At 44.1% G+C, this 19,279-nt stretch overlaps 1 protein-coding gene across 1 annotated transcript in view; it reads left to right on the top strand.

Annotated features, from left to right (window-relative positions):
* fads2 (fatty acid desaturase 2) overlaps positions 1–19,279 on the top strand; it is a 49,972-nt gene that overhangs the window by 15,264 nt on the left and 15,429 nt on the right. Inside the window, exons 2-7 of the mRNA XM_067993799.1 lie at positions 1,368–1,478; positions 12,676–12,873; positions 14,880–14,981; positions 16,530–16,655; positions 18,637–18,697; positions 18,801–18,877. Of these exons, the coding sequence (XP_067849900.1) occupies positions 1,368–1,478; positions 12,676–12,873; positions 14,880–14,981; positions 16,530–16,655; positions 18,637–18,697; positions 18,801–18,877 (675 nt within the window). The remainder of the gene's footprint in view (positions 1–1,367; positions 1,479–12,675; positions 12,874–14,879; positions 14,982–16,529; positions 16,656–18,636; positions 18,698–18,800; positions 18,878–19,279) is intronic.

Raw genomic sequence — 19,279 nt, forward strand, 5'->3', positions numbered from 1 at the left:
AATTGCCGAGCTTAACTATGATAGAACCCACTAGTTGACCAACCCGCAAGTTGGCCTTTTTTTTTAATAGTTCTAACCCCTACCTCTCAACCATCTGGTGTCAGTTGCCATTTACCTGCTGTACAACTGTACTGAAAGATTGGGAGAGCACCAGTTCGCACTATCTCCTAGCCGTGCCATCTCATTGACTGCTTTAGGTTGCATTTTATTTTACAGTAAAGTGCGATTCTTAGTGTCATATTTCCTCCGGATTCTTGGGCTCTTACTGCTGGAGGAGCGGAGCAGGTTCCCATCAGCTACTACTCCAATGTATGTTAAATTAAATTGTGTGCTCATCTCATCTCAGCTCATAGGGAATGCAGGACTGAAGTCCCTCAAAATTAACCACCAGATTAAGTCAACTATTTTTGACCAGTACTGCTGATGACCCACTTTGAGCAGTTCTGTTGTCCTCGACATCCTTCTCATATTTAGATATGGTGACCACTTTGCTTGCTCATTGCTACACCCGCAGTACCCCTGCGAAAATGGCTGCTAAAGAATCTGAAGTGTACAGGAAAGGGAAAGGATGGGATGACGGCCTGAGGATTGACCATGGACATCACAACAGCAACTTGCACTTTTATTTAAAATCTTTTAAAGGTCCCAGGTACTTCCTGGCAGTCAAGCCTGGGGAACAACAGACGCTGAGCAGCAGTCAGGAGAAAAGTTAGGGGAAATAACCAAAGGCATAGCCAAATAGGAGGCTTTTGAAGGTGAGGAGAGAGGAGGTAAGACAGAGAGAGACTTCCATAGTGCAGGCAGGCACATAACTGAAAGCTCATTAAATCATTAAAAATATCTTTGGGAACACCCATGATTGGAACCTTGCTTTGCTGGGAAGAGGGCCATTTAATGGCCCAGGGCAAACGAAAAGATCATTAATAAAACCAGAATGACAGCAGTTTGGGTGGCACTATGGCTTCATCTCCTGTATGAGGATCGTGTGTGAAATGAGTTTGGACAGTTTCAGTGCAGTTATTGGTGATGAAAACTGCCCTTTATTTTGGCACTATCTGGCACAATATTGGTATTTTCAGAGTACCATCACGAAGACTTGGACATGCCATGCTGTTGCAGTAGGCAGCGCTCTGCAGAGTTTGTAGCTGACGCACATTGTTGGGGCAGTGCAGAGGGAGCTTTACACTGTACCTAACCTGTGCTGTACCTCACCTGGCACTATTTGATGCTGACACTGGGTAACGACTGACAAATTGTTCCGCTCTTCAGCACTAACATCCCTTGCCTTGATGGACACAACAAAATCACCACGTCGAAAGATTTCCACTCACAGGCTCATGTGCATCATCACTTGTGGTTTTTTTCAGGATGCGTTTCAGGCTTTCCACCCAGACCTTATCTTTGTCCGTAAATTTCTGAAGCCTCTCCTGATTGGTGAGTTAGCTCCGGGGGAGCCCAGCCAAGACCGGCAGAAAAAGGTGAGCTGTTTCATTCAATGACATTGGTTGTTTTGACCAAAGTTGTCACAATAACTTTCCTGTGACTCTGTAGTGGCAATTTTGAAATATCTATGCCAGTGGCACTATCCTGATCAGCCATCTCCTGGCTACTCTCTTTTTTTCAAATATATTTTTGTGATGTCTCTTTAATGTATTTCCTGTACCTACCTCCTCCATACACTGGACCTTGAACAAACTCAGAAAAACATGGATGCAACGAAACTGTTTCTAGCATGAAGGGGATTCACTTCCTCTGCACGCAATTTTTAGCACACTGGCTAAAGATATTGTTTAAATTCCTACCTCTGTAATTTTAATGCAGCTATTAATCATCTTTTCTTTTCTTGTAACCCTAACCCTAACCCTAACCTAAAATAGCCCAGGAATTTAATGTTAATGTGTTTTACTCTGCACTAGTGAGCTGGTTATTTGAATATGATTGTGCGTCTGCTTGTCCTGTATACAATTCCATGTAATATTTATTGCTGATTACTTCTATCATCTCACTTTGCATCTCTGTTTCCCTCTTGTTCTTCTCTTGTGTTTTGCTTCTTTCTTCATTTCTTTATGTCTCTCCTGCTCTCATTCCTTGCCCTGCCTAGTGCAGGACACTGCAAACCTGGGATTAGCTGGCTGTAGAACAGTAGAGAAAGAGAAACAAAAGGATCCTCCTACCTGCTCCGAGTTTTTTCTCCCCAATCAGCCAGCTGTCTAATGTGTGAAAACTCATTATCATGCTTAAGCATCCCAAACCAAGCCATTGAGAAACCTGTGCAGGTAGAATTTCTGTTTGCCTGTTTGATACAGAGTGCACACATTCCCACATAGGAACACCCCTCGCTTATCTAAGTCCAAAGAGCATATGTGCAGGTTGGCAATATCCAAGTCTTTAGCACCCCCAAGTATTTGCAGAATAGAGTTGGAGTTTAGCCAACTAAAACTATTCAGCTTAACAAATAAGCTTCTCAATACCATCCCACTAGGACTTCCTTATTTATTGGGCATTGGCGTTCAACATTAACTGGAGCCTTGTGGGAAGAATCCCTGTCCTAGTGACAAGATTACTGACAAGATTACCCCTCCAGGCCCTGTTAATGAGCCAGTTTGGATAGTTAATCATCAACTGAATCCTGGGGTAATGTGGGTTTTCCTGGATTGTATTGGATTATTGAGCCTACCACAAAGGGTTGACTTGGTTCTAATCAGCTTATCATCAGGTGTGCTGGATGGAGATGGAGCCATCTCAACCACCTAAAGAGACCCTGCTCACCTGCCAACCTTCCCAGGAGGATAGTCAGTAGTTGGTCATTAGATAACTGACAAGTACAGGTTTGAGCCCTTGCTAGGCCGATAGATGCCAGGAACTCCTTGTAAGCAGCACAGTGAACAGCACAACTAACCATAAAATGTGCGATTGCAGTGCCACCGTGATCCTAACCACATCATAGACCCATATCATACCACAGGGATCTAGGGCATTCTACTCATTACCTGGAATAATTGGATAACAGTGAAATATGATGATGGGTGTTGCTAAGTGTGATATTATGGTCTTGTATGGCTCGAGTGGACCTTGAATGTATTGATTGCATGCTAGAAGGAGCATCTGTCCCAATTGTTCATTTATATCAGTACCTGGAGGTCCTGGTGATGCCAACTTCAGCCTGGACACAGCTGTGCGAGACCGCACTGTGAAGGAGAGAAAGGCATTTTGGTCTTTCTTCAATAGCGGCAAAATCCCAATGTGGGTTAAGCTTGTGGCGTGGAAGATGTGTTCAAACAACTCTCGTTCAAGGTTCAGAACTCCTAGACGTGCAATGGAAGGGTTTCCTTCGGTTTTGTGCGAGATCCTAGACCAAGATAAGAAGTGGATTTGCAGCAAAAAGAGGAAGTGGCTGCAGGGAGGGAAGGAGGGCACTGGCCTAATACCAACCTGTTGCTGAGTGCCCTGGAGGGGAAGTCGGTTTCACAGTGGGCACAACACCCTTTTTAACAAAGCCCCTAACGTAAGGACCAGTTGGGGATGAATAAGCCTGGTGCTCAGCAATGGACTTGGACATCTGGAATGTCAAGTTGGATGGCACGTCACATGCTGTCTTGCGAGCCGGTTCTTGTACTACACTGAAGATAGATCTCTTTCCTATAGCTGACGAGGAAACTCTGAGATTGGGGATGACCTTGAGGCCAGGTATGAGAACATGTGCTCATTTATCCAGGGTTGGTGCCTTTGGTACATTTGAGTGGCAGAGATGTAAACAGCAATTGCTGAAGCTCTGCACCGCCAACTTTTAAAAAAAATTCTCTTTAGGAGACACATAAATAAGAGACTCAGCTGCCTCAACCACTCCACAGTAAATAGACAATAGCAAAATCTCAAGTGCAAAGTTTCACTTGTCATGCTGGTTTAATCCAGGGCTTCGTATGAGGGGCTTTAGCAAAGAGCTGTGGTGGCATGAGGTTGGGGTCCTCTCCAGTGTGCCCAGTGACAGGTTCATGTAGGTCAGTGCCTGCCCTCCCTGCGACCAAAATGGCCACTGAGATTCTGTCAGAAATATGTGACCCAGTGTGTACTTTTTTGCAGAGTTTTACTGGCCTGTTTAGAGATTTGGTGGCCACTTCTAAAAAGCACAGGAAATCAGCAGCCTGGATCCTTGTAGAGCAGCAGAGTTTGCCTCATTGGAATATGGATCTGATTTTTCCCACTTATTGCCGGAATCCTCATTGACCTCCAAGCACTATTTTAGAGAATTCCATGAATTCTGACGATTCCTCAAAGTGAAACCATGTAAGCACAGACAATAAGGCCATGTTATTGTAACAACAGCAACAACTTGCATTTATATAGTGCCTTTAACGTAGTAAAATCCCCCAAGGCGCTTCACAGGAGCGTTATCAAACACTGTGCCACATAAGGAGATATTCGGACAAGTGACCAAAAGCTTGGTCAAAGAGATAGATTTTGAGGAGTGTCTTAAAGGAGGAGAGAGAGGTGGAGAGGTTTAGGGAGGGAATTCCAGAGCTTAAGGCCTAGGCAGCTGAAGGCACGGCCGCCAATGGTGGAGCAAGGAAAATTAATTAGATTTACATAATTTTTAATATTCATGTATCTTCTAGTGTTGAAATATTCATCTATAATATTTCAACACTTTCTGAATCGGTCATTTATTTGAAGTCCTTAAGGCTTACTATTTGTCACAGTTTTCAGAGAAATATAGTGGTAGACATTTTTCCTCTCCCTTCTCTGGTGCCCCTGACCTTTCACCTCTCACAACCCCTCCAGCCTTGTCCAGTAAAATGGGAAGATGATTTGCTCCAAGGTCCTACTTAAGGTATCCACTGCATTTTTCTTGATGATACACACATGCTTGGGAGCCTGCTGCGCAGAGAATAGCGGGCACAGAAGTACTGCCTAACAACTTATGCCACAGTACACTGGCATGTCAAAGCATGCCAACACAATACTGGGCGCAAAACTAGATTCAGATGTCGAATTTGGATGAGCAGTTTTTGACTGTGCACAGTTTTATTGCACCCACACACTTTTGTGGAATCTCGGTGCACTGTAATGAGGTGTTTTTAGCTTCTGGAAATGAGGGCGGTAAGCTTAGTTCTTCTCTGTTCCAGATGGGACATCAATACCACAATAAGAGGCTCAGTAACATAGAACAGCCTATAAATAAGACTCGAGCAAGAAACGAGGCTCCAGTTACCTGTAATCTAAAGGTTCCACTAACGCACTGTACAGGGCTGGTATCTCCTTATCAGTGCTGAATGAAATTGGTAACTCTGCACTCTGGCTGCTACTTCACCTGGAAAGGGTTCATACAATAACAGGCCTAAAAGGAACTCAAGCTCCCATTGTGCTGTGATGCACAGTCTGCGCTAGGGGATGGGAGCCAATACCTCAGTCATTGTAGTCTTATTTATCTTGAGGGGATTTTTTTTTGTACACAGTGAGGTGAAAAATATCAGTGCTAGGATCGGAATATAGTTCCACTTTTTTCGCTTCAAGCATGTGAAGATCACATGCAGCACGGGATAGGTGCAAAGTAAAGCTCCATCTACAATTTCCCATCCCAGATCAGGTACTTTGGTTAGATGCAGAGTAAAATTCCCTCGATACTGTCCCATCTAGCTTCAGAACTAGCCGCGCCTCTAGCCAAGCTGTTCCAGTACAGCTACAACACTGGCATCCACCTGACAATGTGGAAAATTGCCCAGGTATGTTCTGTCCACAAAAAGCAGGACAAATCCAATCTGGCCAATTACCGCCCCATCAGTCTACTCTCAATCATCAGCAAAGTGATGGAAGGTGTCGTCGACAGTGCTATCAAACGGCACTTACTCACCAATAACCTGCTCACCGATGCTCAGTTTGGGTTCCGCCAGGACCACTCGGCTCCAGACCTCATTACAGCCTTGGTCCAAACATGGACAAAAGAGCTGAATTCCAGAGCTGTGGTGAGAGTGACTGCCCTTGACATCAAGGCAGCATTTGACTGAGTGTGAAACCAAGGAGCCCTTGTAAAATTGAAGTCAATGGGAATCAGGGGGAAAACTCTCCAGTGGCTGGAGTCATACCTAGCACAAAGGAAGATGTTAGTGGTTGTTGGAGGCCAATCATCTCAGCCCCAGGACATTGCTGCAGGAGTTCCTCAAGGCAGGGTCCTAGGCCCTACCATCTTCAGCTGCTTCATCAATGACCTTCCCTCCATCATAAGGTCAGAAATGGGGATGTTTGCTGATGATTGCACAGTATTCAGTTCCATTCACAACCCCTCAGATAATGAAGCAGTCCGTGCCCGCATGCAGCAAGACTTGGACAACATCCAGGCTTGGGTTGATAAGTGGCAAGTAAAATCCGAGCTAGACAAGTGCCAGGCAATGACCATCTCCAACAAGAGAGAATCTAACCACCTCCCCTTGACAGTCACCTGCATTACCATCGCCGAATCCCCCACCATCAACATCCTGGGGGTCACAATTTTTGACCAGAAACTTAACTGGATAAGCCACATAAATACTGTGGCTAAAAGAACAGGTCAGAGGCTGGGTATTCTGCAGCGAGTGACTCACCTCCTGACTCCCCAAAGCTTTTCCACCATCCACAAGGCACAAGTCAGGAATGTGATGGAATACTCTCCACTTGCCTGGATGAATGCAGCTCCAACAACACTCTAGAAGCTTGACACCATCCAGGACAAAGCAGCCCGCTTGATTGGCACCCCATCCACCACCCTAAACATTCACTCCCTTCACCACCGGCACACTGTAGCTGCAGTGTGTACCATCTGCAAGATGCACTGCAGCAACTCATCAAGGCTTCTTCGACAGCACCTCCCAAACCCGCGACCTCTACCACCTAGAAGGACAAGGGCAGCAGGCACATGGGAACAACACCACCTACACGTTCCCCTCTAAGTCACACACCATCCCGACTTGGAAATATATTACCGTTCCTTCGCTGTCACTGGGTCAAAATCCTGGAACTCCCTACCTAACAGCACTGTGGGAGAACCTTCACCATACGGACTGCAGCGGTTCAAGAAGGCGGCTCACCACCACCTTCTCAAGGGTAATTAGGGATGGGCAACAAATGCTGGCCTTGCCAGCGACGCCCACATCCCATGAACAAATAAAAAAAAATCAAGCATTGCCAGATCAGATACAGTACACGTTAGACGCAGAGGAAAGTTCCCTCTACTCTGTCCCAAAAACGTGCCTTAACCCCTAACCTCAGATGAGCACCCTATACTGCACCAGACACTCTTTTATTGTCTGAGTTAGATTGCTAACTTATTACAATATGTGCCAAACTGTGGGCAGTTTTGTGATGTGGCTCAATGCCACGAGCAACTATATTTCAAACAGGATTCTTACTGGCAGCACAGAGAGGAGACTTTTCATCTCATCGGCCTGGGCTGGTTTTGAACTCTGTCCCTTTTACCTCTATGATCTATGTGCCAATCCACTCCTTCACTCTGAACTGCTCTATACTGTGATAAATTACATACATTTACAGTTTGATTGAGTGGATCTGCTGTCCCCTCATGATGAATATTTTTAATTCAGTTTATTTCTTTCGCTTTATAAAAAACGGTAGCAATTGCCCGGGCAGTGCAGCGAGGATGGTTGTAATGTGATTGAAGTTCTTCAACCAACAACCTATAGCCCTTCTTGTATATAGTGAGGTCTTGGAGCACTTTACAGGGTGAAAGGAGAAAAGTAGAGACAGAGCAGGAAGGAAGGAAATTGAAAGAATGGTTAAAGAGAAGGGTTTTGCCAGCAGAGAAAGAGATGGGAAGGTTTAGGGAGGGGGATCCAGAGGGAAAGAGCATAACAGCTGAAGGAGCGATGCCAACAGTGGAATGGAGTGACCAGGAAATGAGGACTAAACTGATGGTGAGGAGGAGGGGAGAGTTGATGCAGGAATGCATGGCTGGAGGGGATCATTGACGAAAGGATCAGACAAGGTCACGGAGGAATTTGAAAGCTAGAATGAGGATCTTAGTTGATTCAGTGGAGTTTGACTCTAGTGGACTTAAGAGGGATAGGTCAGGAAAATAAGTCAATGATCCAATAAAGGACATTTTACTCTAATTAACTCCTTCTTTCCCAGACCTCAAAACTGTGGAATTCCTTCCCTTTGTCCTATAAACTGCAGGATTTTAAAATCCAAGCTTTGTTTCAACTGATCATCACGTCTTGATTTATGTTGTGTTTTCTCCTACTCTTTTTTTTTTAACGTTGCTGGTATCCTTAGCGATGAGACTTGACATTCGCCTGGTTCTCAATTTGACAAACATGTATCCTATTTTGTGGCAGGTGCACACTGGATGGTGCTGTTGCTGCTGTGATATGTTTAGTCAAGGGTCAAAGCTGGTATCTGAGGGGAGACAGCAATGATCGTCTCCGGTCTTAATCAAGAGAGTGATGGAGTTGTGTGGTTCCTGAGGTGGCAACAGCAGAGAGATGAAAGAAGTGGAGCAGAGAGAAGTACTCGAGGAAGACCCAGAATACAGTGAAATTAGAGGAAGTAAGCATAGGGGGGGGCTGGGTAGCACAGTGGGTTAGAGACACTCCTTCCACCTCCTGGGACCTGAGTATAAATCCAGCCTAGAGCAATGGGGTGAAATTCTCCTGTGCTGATTGTAAGGGTCCTGTGGGAAATGAAGATAGTCAGTCTTCGTCCAGTTGCTAGTGGGCACAGGCCTACAAAATCTGCACTAATTAGCAGTTTCACTCAGATGGGCCAAAGGATGGTTGTCGTAGGAAGTAGAAAAAAATGCTGCACCGGTGCAGTAGGGGGAGCTGTTCTGAGATTAGGGCTGAGGCACATTATTGGGAAAAAAGCAAAACACTGCAGATGCTGGAAATCTGAAGTAAAAACAGAAAATGCTGGAGATGCCCAGCAAGTCAGGCAGCGTCTGTGGAGCAAGAAACAGAATTAACGTTTCAGGTCGAAGACCTTTCGTCAGAACTGTTGGGATAGGTTAGAGTGATTTTAACTCTGCATCTAACTGACCTATACTTACCTGAGAATACTTGGTGCTGACACAGAGTGCCCAAAATTGGAAGTGTTCCATTCCCCAGCAGTAACACCCCTCGCCTTGATGGATAAGAGAAAGCAAGCTCAGGCCACAGAGATGTACAGCAAACAGAAAGGGGGGGGGGGGGGGGGAAGAGACCCAAGTTTCTTGAGTTGGAAGTGACAAATATTGAGAAATGTAGCTGCAGCCAGACTGGTGTTGGTTCTGCATTTTGTGTCAAGTGTGAAGTAACACGGGGTAAATGGTAATTTCACATCACTTCAGGTTCAGATTCACACTGACAGCTACAAAGGCAACATTGTCAAGTTTAAAACTGAACTTTAAAGAGAACTCTTGTGACGCGCTGGACCAGCTTTTAAGTTGTTGATGTTCGAGAATAACATTCTACCCTTTTGACTCAAACGCAAAATCAGTGAGGAGAGCTCTGGTCACTATTTAATCAGTTTCTGATCGGGTAATTAGACCTCGGCAGGGGTCAGGTGGGTGACATTTCTTCCATTAAAACCAACATGAGCACCTTGCAAATGTAATCATTCCCTGGCTTCTCTTACTGCTGTTGTTTAATGAGGGGACATGTGTGCTGTAATGTAGCAGTTCTTTACAGTGTGTTGTATTGTTTTATTTAGAGGGATAGAGTTAGACGCTTGTTTGGAATCTGGGTTCTTTTGTTTTCTAGCCATACAGGCCCCCCGTGAGATGGGTTTGGGCAGTCCCCACCCAGTTCATTGTGGCATGGGCGTACAGCAGTAATGTGGCAGCAAGTGAAACTAAATTGGTAATCTTGCTTAAGGAAACAGGATGGCTATGTGGAAATGTTAAAATGTCACACTGGTGAAGTAGGGGGTGCTTTTGAGGTTGGGGGCTGAGGCACATTTTGGGGTGGAGTAGAGGAACCTTATACCGTCTACTGGTAATTCAAAGTTGTTTGCTAAAAAAAATGGAATTATCAAGTAGCATGAATTAAGTAGTTTTAATAAAACAACACGGGTATTTTTATTACACATTTTTAATTTGGACTAATCGATAATTCAAATTGAGCAACTTTGAATTAAGAGTTGTTGACTGTAATTATTCTGCATAGAGCCTGTGCTGTACCTGACCCGGGAGTATTTGATACTGATATCAGATGACTGAACCGGCACGTACACTGCTCACCTCGATGAGCACAAAAGTGGAAAATACAAAGCAGTTCCTTTGGAGACTTTGGGAGTATCTGTATCTGTACACACATGAGTCCCAAGGCAGGCGTAGTGACAAAGAGCACGCAGGGTAGAAAGCTGAAAGCATCAGTAAATAATTTATTAAAAGGTTCAGTTTACATCATTGATACAGGTTACCAATCGCCTACAATATAGATGGTCTCAATGATCCAATTCCCTGCTCACTTGACTGTATAAAGCTTTGCTTTGCAGATGGTGTATGTGAGCTAGGAATGTTTGTGACTCCTTGTAACTTTGGATGATCTAAATCTTGGTTGAGTAGCACAGAACACAAATGGACTGAAGGGAAATGTGTTTTCTTAAAAAGTTTTTGTTGCTTTTCGCCAATTTCTCTCCCTCCCCCCAATCATTGTGGGAGTAGGGTTGCATAGGCCCCAGCTGCTCTTCAGTACCTCACCTAATTAGACACCTTATGTATCATCAGGCTATTTGATGCAACTATGGTGCCATCAATGAGCAATCGTGTTCTCACCTGACATCTGTATAGCTGCACCTTCAGCAGGTATCATTGGAATGTGATGAGCAGTGGGAACCTGAAATTAGTTTTTTTTCTCTTCTAACCTCTGCCCCCCAACACTGGGGTACTGAGGACAAATGTAGAACTCCTACCAAATCCCCATCAGAAGTTAGCTGACTTAACACAGTTCAGGGATCAAACCTGGATCCCTGCTTGGTGTGAATGGGTCAATTCCATACCAAGCAGTGCATTTCCTGTTCAGCCGTTGGGAGAATCCTGAAAGGAAATGTTTGTGGCCAGAACTGAAACTATTAATTCATGGGTGGAGCTGGAATTATAACATTTGATCATAAGTGGCCTTTGGAATTTGACCTCTGATCTTCCAGTCAAGGTCATGGTGCCATCAATTCTCAAACCACTTGGCACTGTCGTAACCAGCATTGTGGTTCCACAGGATATTCAGGGTTAGAAGACTATTGAAGGGAGGGAGATTGGGATGGACAGTATTAGTAAGGTCAAGAGGCATGTGTTTCTAGACAGAGAGAGGAGAGGTTTAAGGGATATGTTGAGAAGGGGTTAGGAGGGGTGGCTCAATGACAAAAGATATGAGCTTGTTCAGCCCTGTGGCTTTTTCCTGCTTCCAAATTAAAATGTTTTGATTAATTATGTTTTGATTTTTATTCACCTCTCCACAATGCTCAAACCATTACCCTGTTGAAGGAACAACCAAAACCCAAGTCAGTGCCATCTTTTGAAATGACATTAGGGGATAATGCAAGAGTTTCCTATGGTGACTCTGTACTCTGATTTTTTGCCTCCCTGTGGGAGAAATGGCTGGCATAATGGCCAAGATCACGAGCCTATGTATAGAATTGCAGGCACAGACCAGTGACTAGCATTCCATGATACCATGCAATAGAGTGCCAACCCATCATGCCAGTGATCTATTTACATTTGATTTTAACCAGAATGAAATTGTTAGAATCATAGGAAACCCTGGTGAAATCATTGCAGAAATGAGATTTTGATTCAACAAATTAGTATGTTCCCGCTGAGAAATCAATTCCCCCTCTAGGGCATGAATGACCTAAAAACTGTTGTTGAAAACTTGTGTTGATTCCCCATGTGCAACATCATGGGAGATAGACTAGTAATATATTAAAACATCTTATATCAGCATGCACTTCCTGTCACCTTTTTTCTATTACTAATTCCTGTGTCCACATTTATGATGGGAACTGTCCATGTAAACTTGTCACACTGTAATTACTCCCTCCCCCCAATAGAGGCACTGCAGTGCCGCTACTGACAAAGTGACCAGTTTACTTAAGTAGTTTCCATTATTAATGTGGGCACTGGAATTTATAACGGAAATAGAAAAGTAAGGACAGAATGCATGGCTTTAAATTAGGGACTGAATTAGATCTGCAAACCCTGGTCCAATCACCCCGCCCTCTAACCCCGTTTCATCTGGGGACTACACTTGGTCTTGACTCCCCTTGTGCAATGACATTGAAGATCAACCGGTTTTAAAATCAAAATGAAATGAGTTTGAATTTTACTTTTTATCCATTGTCTCCCAGGTGCCACAGCTCATTTTGATCCATAGCAAAAGAATTTGGCTGAAAACCTACCCAAAAGTTGGTTTATCGCTTGTTACGGCCTGGATAACTTGAAGGTTAATAGCACAAAACTGTCTCCAGTTATGAACAAAATTGGCTATTCTGGGAAGCAGTAGAGTGCAGTGATGGGGGAACTTTTCTGAAGTTGGGCTAAGGAACACTGTTCGGGCATTGTAGAGGGGACTTTACTCTATATCTAGGGAAAGTGTTTCATTCCCAGCATTAACATGTAAAACTAACACTTGATAAGCATAAAATTCATCAACAAAAGAGTGGTTACAGAGCAGTCATTGAAGATTCAGTGAACTCTCATTCACTTGGTTGCAGACTGAGTTGCTTGAAGATTTTCGGGCCTTGCGGAAGACAGCAGAGGACATGAAACTGTTTAACACAGACCTGGTGTTTTTCTCCCTCTACCTTGGCCACCTCTTTGTCTTGGAGTTCCTGGCCTGGTTGACGCTGTCATATTTTGGTACTGGCTGGATTCCAACACTCATTACTGCCTTAATTCTGGCAACCTCACAGGTAAGGAACAGTCATAACCACATAATCAGATCAATGAAGGGCATGAACCCAGGCAAAATGAGAAATACCTAACTGGGGCGGGATGATGTACTTTGTTAGATCACTCCTTTTTTCTCCAGGGTGCAAATTCAAATTCAGTTTAATCATAGGGGGTGATCTCTTCAGTTAGATTTCAGTTAAGGATCCAGAAGGACAGGAAGTTTGGCTAATCCCACTGCGGGATCCAGAAGGACAGGGAGTTTAGCCAATCCTAATCCAAGATCCTAAAGGATGGTACGTTCAACTCCATTTAATCACTGATATATTCTCTCTTTCCTAGCCCTACATTTGATGTAAAATTGGTAAGTGGCCATGATATGGGATAAAATGAATACTCCCTCAAAAAGCTATGGGTTAATTAAAGATAGCCAGCTCAGATTGACTAAAGGAAGTTGTATCTGACAAATTTAAGATAGTTTTTGAGGAAGTATGGAGCCTATTGATAAAGGAAATGTAGGGGTCGATTTTTACCCGCCCAGTTTCCTCTGGGTGGGCAGTTAAAAACGAGCAGGTTATTTATCCGCTCTTATCCCCATCCTTTCCGATATCAACCTGCAGGGTTTCGCAGGCAGATGAGGCAACCGCCTAAAGCAGGCGGGAGCCTCATAAATATATGCAAATTATGTCAATAGAGGTGTTCAAAATTATAAAGGATAAAGCAAACAGGGAAAAATTATTTCATAGAATCATAGAAAATTTACGGCACAGATGGAGGCCATTCGGCCCATTGTGTCCGCGCCGGCCGAAAATGAGCCACCCACTGGTCGGCAAGTCAGTGACTAAAAGACATAAATTTTTTAAATCATCGCCAAAAGAGGGGGAGAGGTTAGGAGAATAGTTATTTTATTATTATGATGCAGAGGATTGTTAATGGAATGGCCTACCAGAAACGGGGGTGGAAGCAGAATCTGTAATAGCTTTTAAAAAGAAAAAATTAAGACCGTATGGGAAAAGGGCAAGGGAATGGAACCAGGTAGGTAGCTCTGTTTGGAAACTGGCACAGGTGCATTGTGTTGACTTCTTGTCTTCTGTGCTGTAATGTCCTATAAATAACTCCATAAATCTTAGTGAGATGTGTACAAATCTCATACATCCCCATGGCAATTTATTATGGGAATCCTTGATGTTGTGTAGCTACAGGGATTTATAATCTACCGCTTTTTGAGCAAGGGAATCCTTTTATGACTCTTGAGTATCTCCTGGATATAAACAGTGAGAAATTCTCCCTTGAAAATAATGCACCAGTGGTGTCAGCCGTGACTCTGAGTCAGAAGATCGTGGGTTCAAGTCCCACTCCAGCACAAAACAAAATTTAGGCTGACACTCCAGTGCAGTACTGAGGGAGTGCTGCACTGTCGGAGAGGCCGTCCTTCGGATGAGACATTAAACTGCCCTCTCGGGTGAAAGTAAAAGATCCCATGGCACTATTTTGAAGAAGAGTGGGGGAGTTCTCCCCAGTCAATATTTATTCCTCACCCAACATCACTAAAACAGATTAACTGGTCTCTGTCATTGCTGTTTGTGGGACCTTGCTGTTCGCAAATTGGCTGCCACGTTTCCCACATACAACGGTAACTACACTTCAAGTGTACTTAATTGGCTGTAAAGGGCTTTGGGATGTCCCAAGGTCATGGAAGGTGCTGTGTAAATGAGAGTTTGTTCTTTCTTTACATAGAATAAATAAGCACCTTCAGCATGTTCTCGGGGATCGCAACTCTAGGTTGAAAACCTTGCCCCTACAGTGGGATGACAAAATTATTCCCATGAAATAATGCTGAGATTTCTTGTCGGATGAACTGATCAGCAGTTTTGGGGGTGGGGGGGGTCGGTTGTTGAGAGCTGCTGAACTGTTTATCTGGGAGGATCATTACTTTTGTTACTTTCTATAAGACATTAAAGAGAATTGAATCTATTTTCTTATTCCTGTGCAATGCTGTAAAGGTGTTTATCTGTTTTGTGGATTCCAGGCCCAGTCAGGGTGGCTTCAACACGATTTTGGGCATTTGTCCGTCTTTCAGAAATCAAAATGGAATCACCTGCTACACAAGTTCCTGATCGGTCATATGAAGGTAAGCATTGAGCTGGGGGAGGTAGAGGTTCTTAAGACAAAGCAGCTAATAAAAAAAAATCAGAATACTGCAGGGTTTTCTCCAGTCTATTCCAGAGGACCTTAGAATGAATGGATGTGGTCTACGATAATGTTAGGGCTGAAACTTGCTGATTTCGAAGGGAACCGACCTGAAGCTGGCAAAGGGAACTTCAGCTTTACTGATCCCAGACTTGGTATTTGCCCACTGGGGAAGTTACATTACACAATTTGCGGTAATTAGAAATAAAACCAGAAACTTTTGGAAACACTCAGCAGGTGAGGTAGCATTTGTGGAGAGAAAAAAACAAGTAGACATTTTGTGTCACTGCAGTGCCCCACGGAAAAGTGAGAGGGAATGGGTTGCAATTGTGCCAACTGTTTAAAGGTGATTCCGACAGAGATCAAATGCTGAGGATGAATGTCAACAAGTGTGAAGACATTAGAATCATAGAATGGCTACAGCCAGAAGGAGGCCATTTGGCCTGTCGAGTCCGTGCTGGCACTCTGCAAGAGCAATCTAGCTAGTCTCACTCCCATGCCCTATCCCCGTAGCCCTGCAAATATTTTCCTTTCAAGTACTTATCCAGTTCCCTTTTGAAAGCCATGATTGAATCTGTCTCCACCACCCCCTCAGGCAGTGCATTCCAGATCATAACCATTTGCTGTGTAAAAAAAAATTTCCTCATTTCGCCTTTGGTTCTTTTGCCAATCATCTTAAATCTATGTCCTCTGGTCCTTGACCCTTCTGCCAATGGGAACAGTTTCTCTCTATCTATTCTGTCTAGACACTTCATGATTTTGAATACCTCTATCAAATCTCCTCTCAAACTTCTCTGTTCTAAGGAGAACAACCCCAGCTTCTCCAGTCTGTCCACGTAACTGAAGTTCCTCATCCCTGGAATCATTCTAGTAAATCTCTTCTGCACCCTCTCTAAGGCCTTCACATCTTTCCTAAAGTGCGGTGCCCAGAACTGGACACAATACTCCAGTCGTGGCCGAACCAGTGTTTTATAAAGATTCATCATAACTTCCTTACTTTTGTACTCTATGCCTCTATTTACAAAGCCCAGGATCCCGTATGCTTTTTTAACTGCTTTCTCAACCTGCCCTGCCACCTTCAACGAATTGTGCACATGTACCCCCAGATCTCTCTGTTCCTGTACCCCTTTTAGAATTGTGCCCTCTAGTTTATGTTGCCTCTCCTCGTTCTTCCTACCAAAATGTATCACTTCACACTTTTCTGCGTTGAATTTCACCTGCCACGTGTCAGCTCATTCCACCATCCCGTCTATGTCCTCTTGAAGTCTATCACTATCCTCCTCACTGTTCACTAAACCTGGGGTTGGGGGGGGGGGGGGGATTGAGTGAAATACCGAAACATATGTGGGCGATTGAGAGAGATTTTGAAGCTCATATAAGTAAAGAGGTAGAGTTAATGTGAACAAGTGTGATGACAATATTAAAGGCAGTTTGAGCAGGAATTTCCATGCTTTTAGTATATTGTGTGATATTGTGCCTCTGTTATAAGGGGGCATCTGGAAACTGGTGGAATCATCGACACTTCCAGCACCACGCCAAGCCCAACATCTTTAATAAGGACCCCGATGTGAACATGCTGCATGTGTTTGTATTGGGAGATACACAACCTGTGGAGGTAATTTATTTTTATTGAGAAATCTAGAAGAAGGCCCAACGCCCATAATGCAGGACACGACCAAGGTTGGAAAAAGTAGGAGAGAAGGTGACGTAAATCAGGCAGTACTGATTACATGATGCCAAGCTTGTGCTGTAAGACTGTGGATTGTAGCAGGAAAGGAAGGTAAGGAGTTCCACAGTTTTAAGGTCCTAAGGAAAAAGGGGGTTAGAGTAGGGGATCGCGCCGTGAGTTTTGATTCCAATAGAGTAAGGATTCAGGGAAGAGGAAGTGTGTGTGGGACGGGGTATTTGCAGATTCGAAGAAATAGTACAGATTCACTTCATGTTCACTGTGCTTAACATTGAGACCAGAGAGGACAAGATCCTACAAGTGTAGTAGACTGTTACACAGACTGAACTCTTCACAGTTAGCAAACAGAATCATGAGTGGCCGGGGATATTTCCCTCAGTGACAAAAAAAGTCACTGTTAGTATACAGCAGGAGACACGTTTTACATTTGCACCAACCTTTGCACTAACTAGATTAGAAAACATTTCTACACACAAAGGGATGTAGAAGTTTGGAACTCTCTTCCGCAAACGGCAATTGATACTAGCTCAATTGTTAAATTTAAATCTGAGATAGATAACTTTTTGGCAACCAAAGGTATTAAAGGATATGGGCCAAAGGCAGGTATACGGAGTTAGATCAAAGATCAGCCATGATCTTATCAAATGGCGGAGCAGGCATGAGGGGCTGAATGGCCTACTCCTGTTCCTATGTTCCGAACATTAGCAACTGGGAGAAAATACCCCTGTCACCGAATAGCAGAGATCCAGGAGTAAGTAACAGGTTGAAACCTAATCAAGGGGTTCAGATAGTTCATATGTAGAATAACGGGTACCCAGAAGTGAGTTGTAGGTGTGAATTTTCCTCCCATTCGCATTTCCCACCGGAAGCATGGTGAGACAGGATTTCCACCTGCCACTTCAACCCAATGGTGATTCCGTTCCATTTTCCTGGGTCGAGGTTAATTAAATATTCTTGGTAGATTCCCAGTGCTCTTTAATGGCAGACCGTCTCTGTGGAGGAGGGGTATCTCGTGGTGCTGCTGCAGGTCACTTGGTTCTACACTCTACATGTAAACCACCCAAACACCTTGATTTTATTCCAGTCTGTGGCCTGGATTTTCTTCTGTTAAACCATCTGTTTTCAGATGATCACGGGTTGGAAAGTGAAAGAAAATGGGGTGGGGAAGTCTTCTGCCAAATCCTTGCCCCTACAAATGATAGCCGATATTTTTCCTCCACCCCTTTGGTGACGACGGCACTCACCTGCTCACTGCCCGTCCCATTACATGTAAATGAGAACAAGTAGGCAGGGCTCAGGTCTTCAGCGAATGTCCTCACTTTTCACCTCTGCTGCTCCGATTGGATGGACATTGTGAATTCTGTGGTGGCAAGAGACAGGTGGAACGGACTATTGTGGAGGCATCTGGACACTTTTCTCCTTCTTCCCGCTGCTCCGACTGTCCATGATCTAATCAAAAGCTTTAGATGATTATATGTAGAATAGTGGATACCTGAGAGTAGGTTACAGGCTGAATCCAATCGAGGTGTTTGGATGGTGTGTTTATAGATAATGTATTTCCAAAAAATATACATGGTACTCTACGATTTCATGCTTCTGGCAAGTAGCTGACCTTGCAGGCAGCACAAGATGAAGAATCAGGGATAAATGTTGTAGCCCTATCTCCAATGTGCTCCCTGCGAGTGCAGCTCCCTGTTGGGAGCATGTGACCGCAAAATTACCCCTATAGAACAATGGATACCTGGGAGGGAGTTACAGGCTGGAATCTAATCAAGACGTTTAGATGGTTTTATACAGAATAATGGATCCTCAGTTCAAACATTCCTGTGAAGAACTTAAGGTCCTGTGTACTGAGGGCCTAGTGTAGGTGCTGATTTGACTTCTACTGATTCCTCTTTTCTCTCTGTAGTATGGAAAAAAGAAGATTAAGTATTTGCCTTACAACTACCAGCATGAGTATTTTTTCCTCAGTAAGTATGGCTCCTTGACCAGTCAGTGTGATGCTGTTAGTTGTGTTGGTTTTTTTTCTGTTCACATATCTCCTACGCTGTCACTTCCTGCTTTCTTTTCCAGTTGGCCCGCCCCTGCTAATCCCGGTGTATTTCTACATTCAGATAATGATGACCATGATTATCCGTCGAGACTGGGTGGTGAGTACATCAGAACGTGTAACACAAGGTTTTTTTCCCCCTTCTTCCACACTCCACCACCTCCCACTTTGAATTTTAATTTTCCTCCTCGCCTTCCCTGCACCACATTCTATCATTGTCCAATGGAAAGGGCAGGCTGGTGACCCTTACCCCTACCTAGAACTAGCCAGTGGGACTTGTATGAGAAATGCCCGGCATGACTGGACCTGTGAGTTCTTTCTGCCTCCCTGAAAGGAAATGCCACCTCTTGCTTGGCACTGGCACCTCGAGATGGGCACCAAAACAGGCGTACAAACACTGTGTAGTGTAGCACAATAGGATTGTGTCAGCTTTGGCTTATGTAAAAAGAGATACTGTCCAACGTGTAACTGGGGGGCCATTGTAGATTGACACATCGGCACC

Source organism: Heptranchias perlo, chromosome 12 (assembly GCF_035084215.1).
Source record: "Heptranchias perlo isolate sHepPer1 chromosome 12, sHepPer1.hap1, whole genome shotgun sequence".
NCBI lineage: Eukaryota > Metazoa > Chordata > Chondrichthyes > Hexanchiformes > Hexanchidae > Heptranchias > Heptranchias perlo.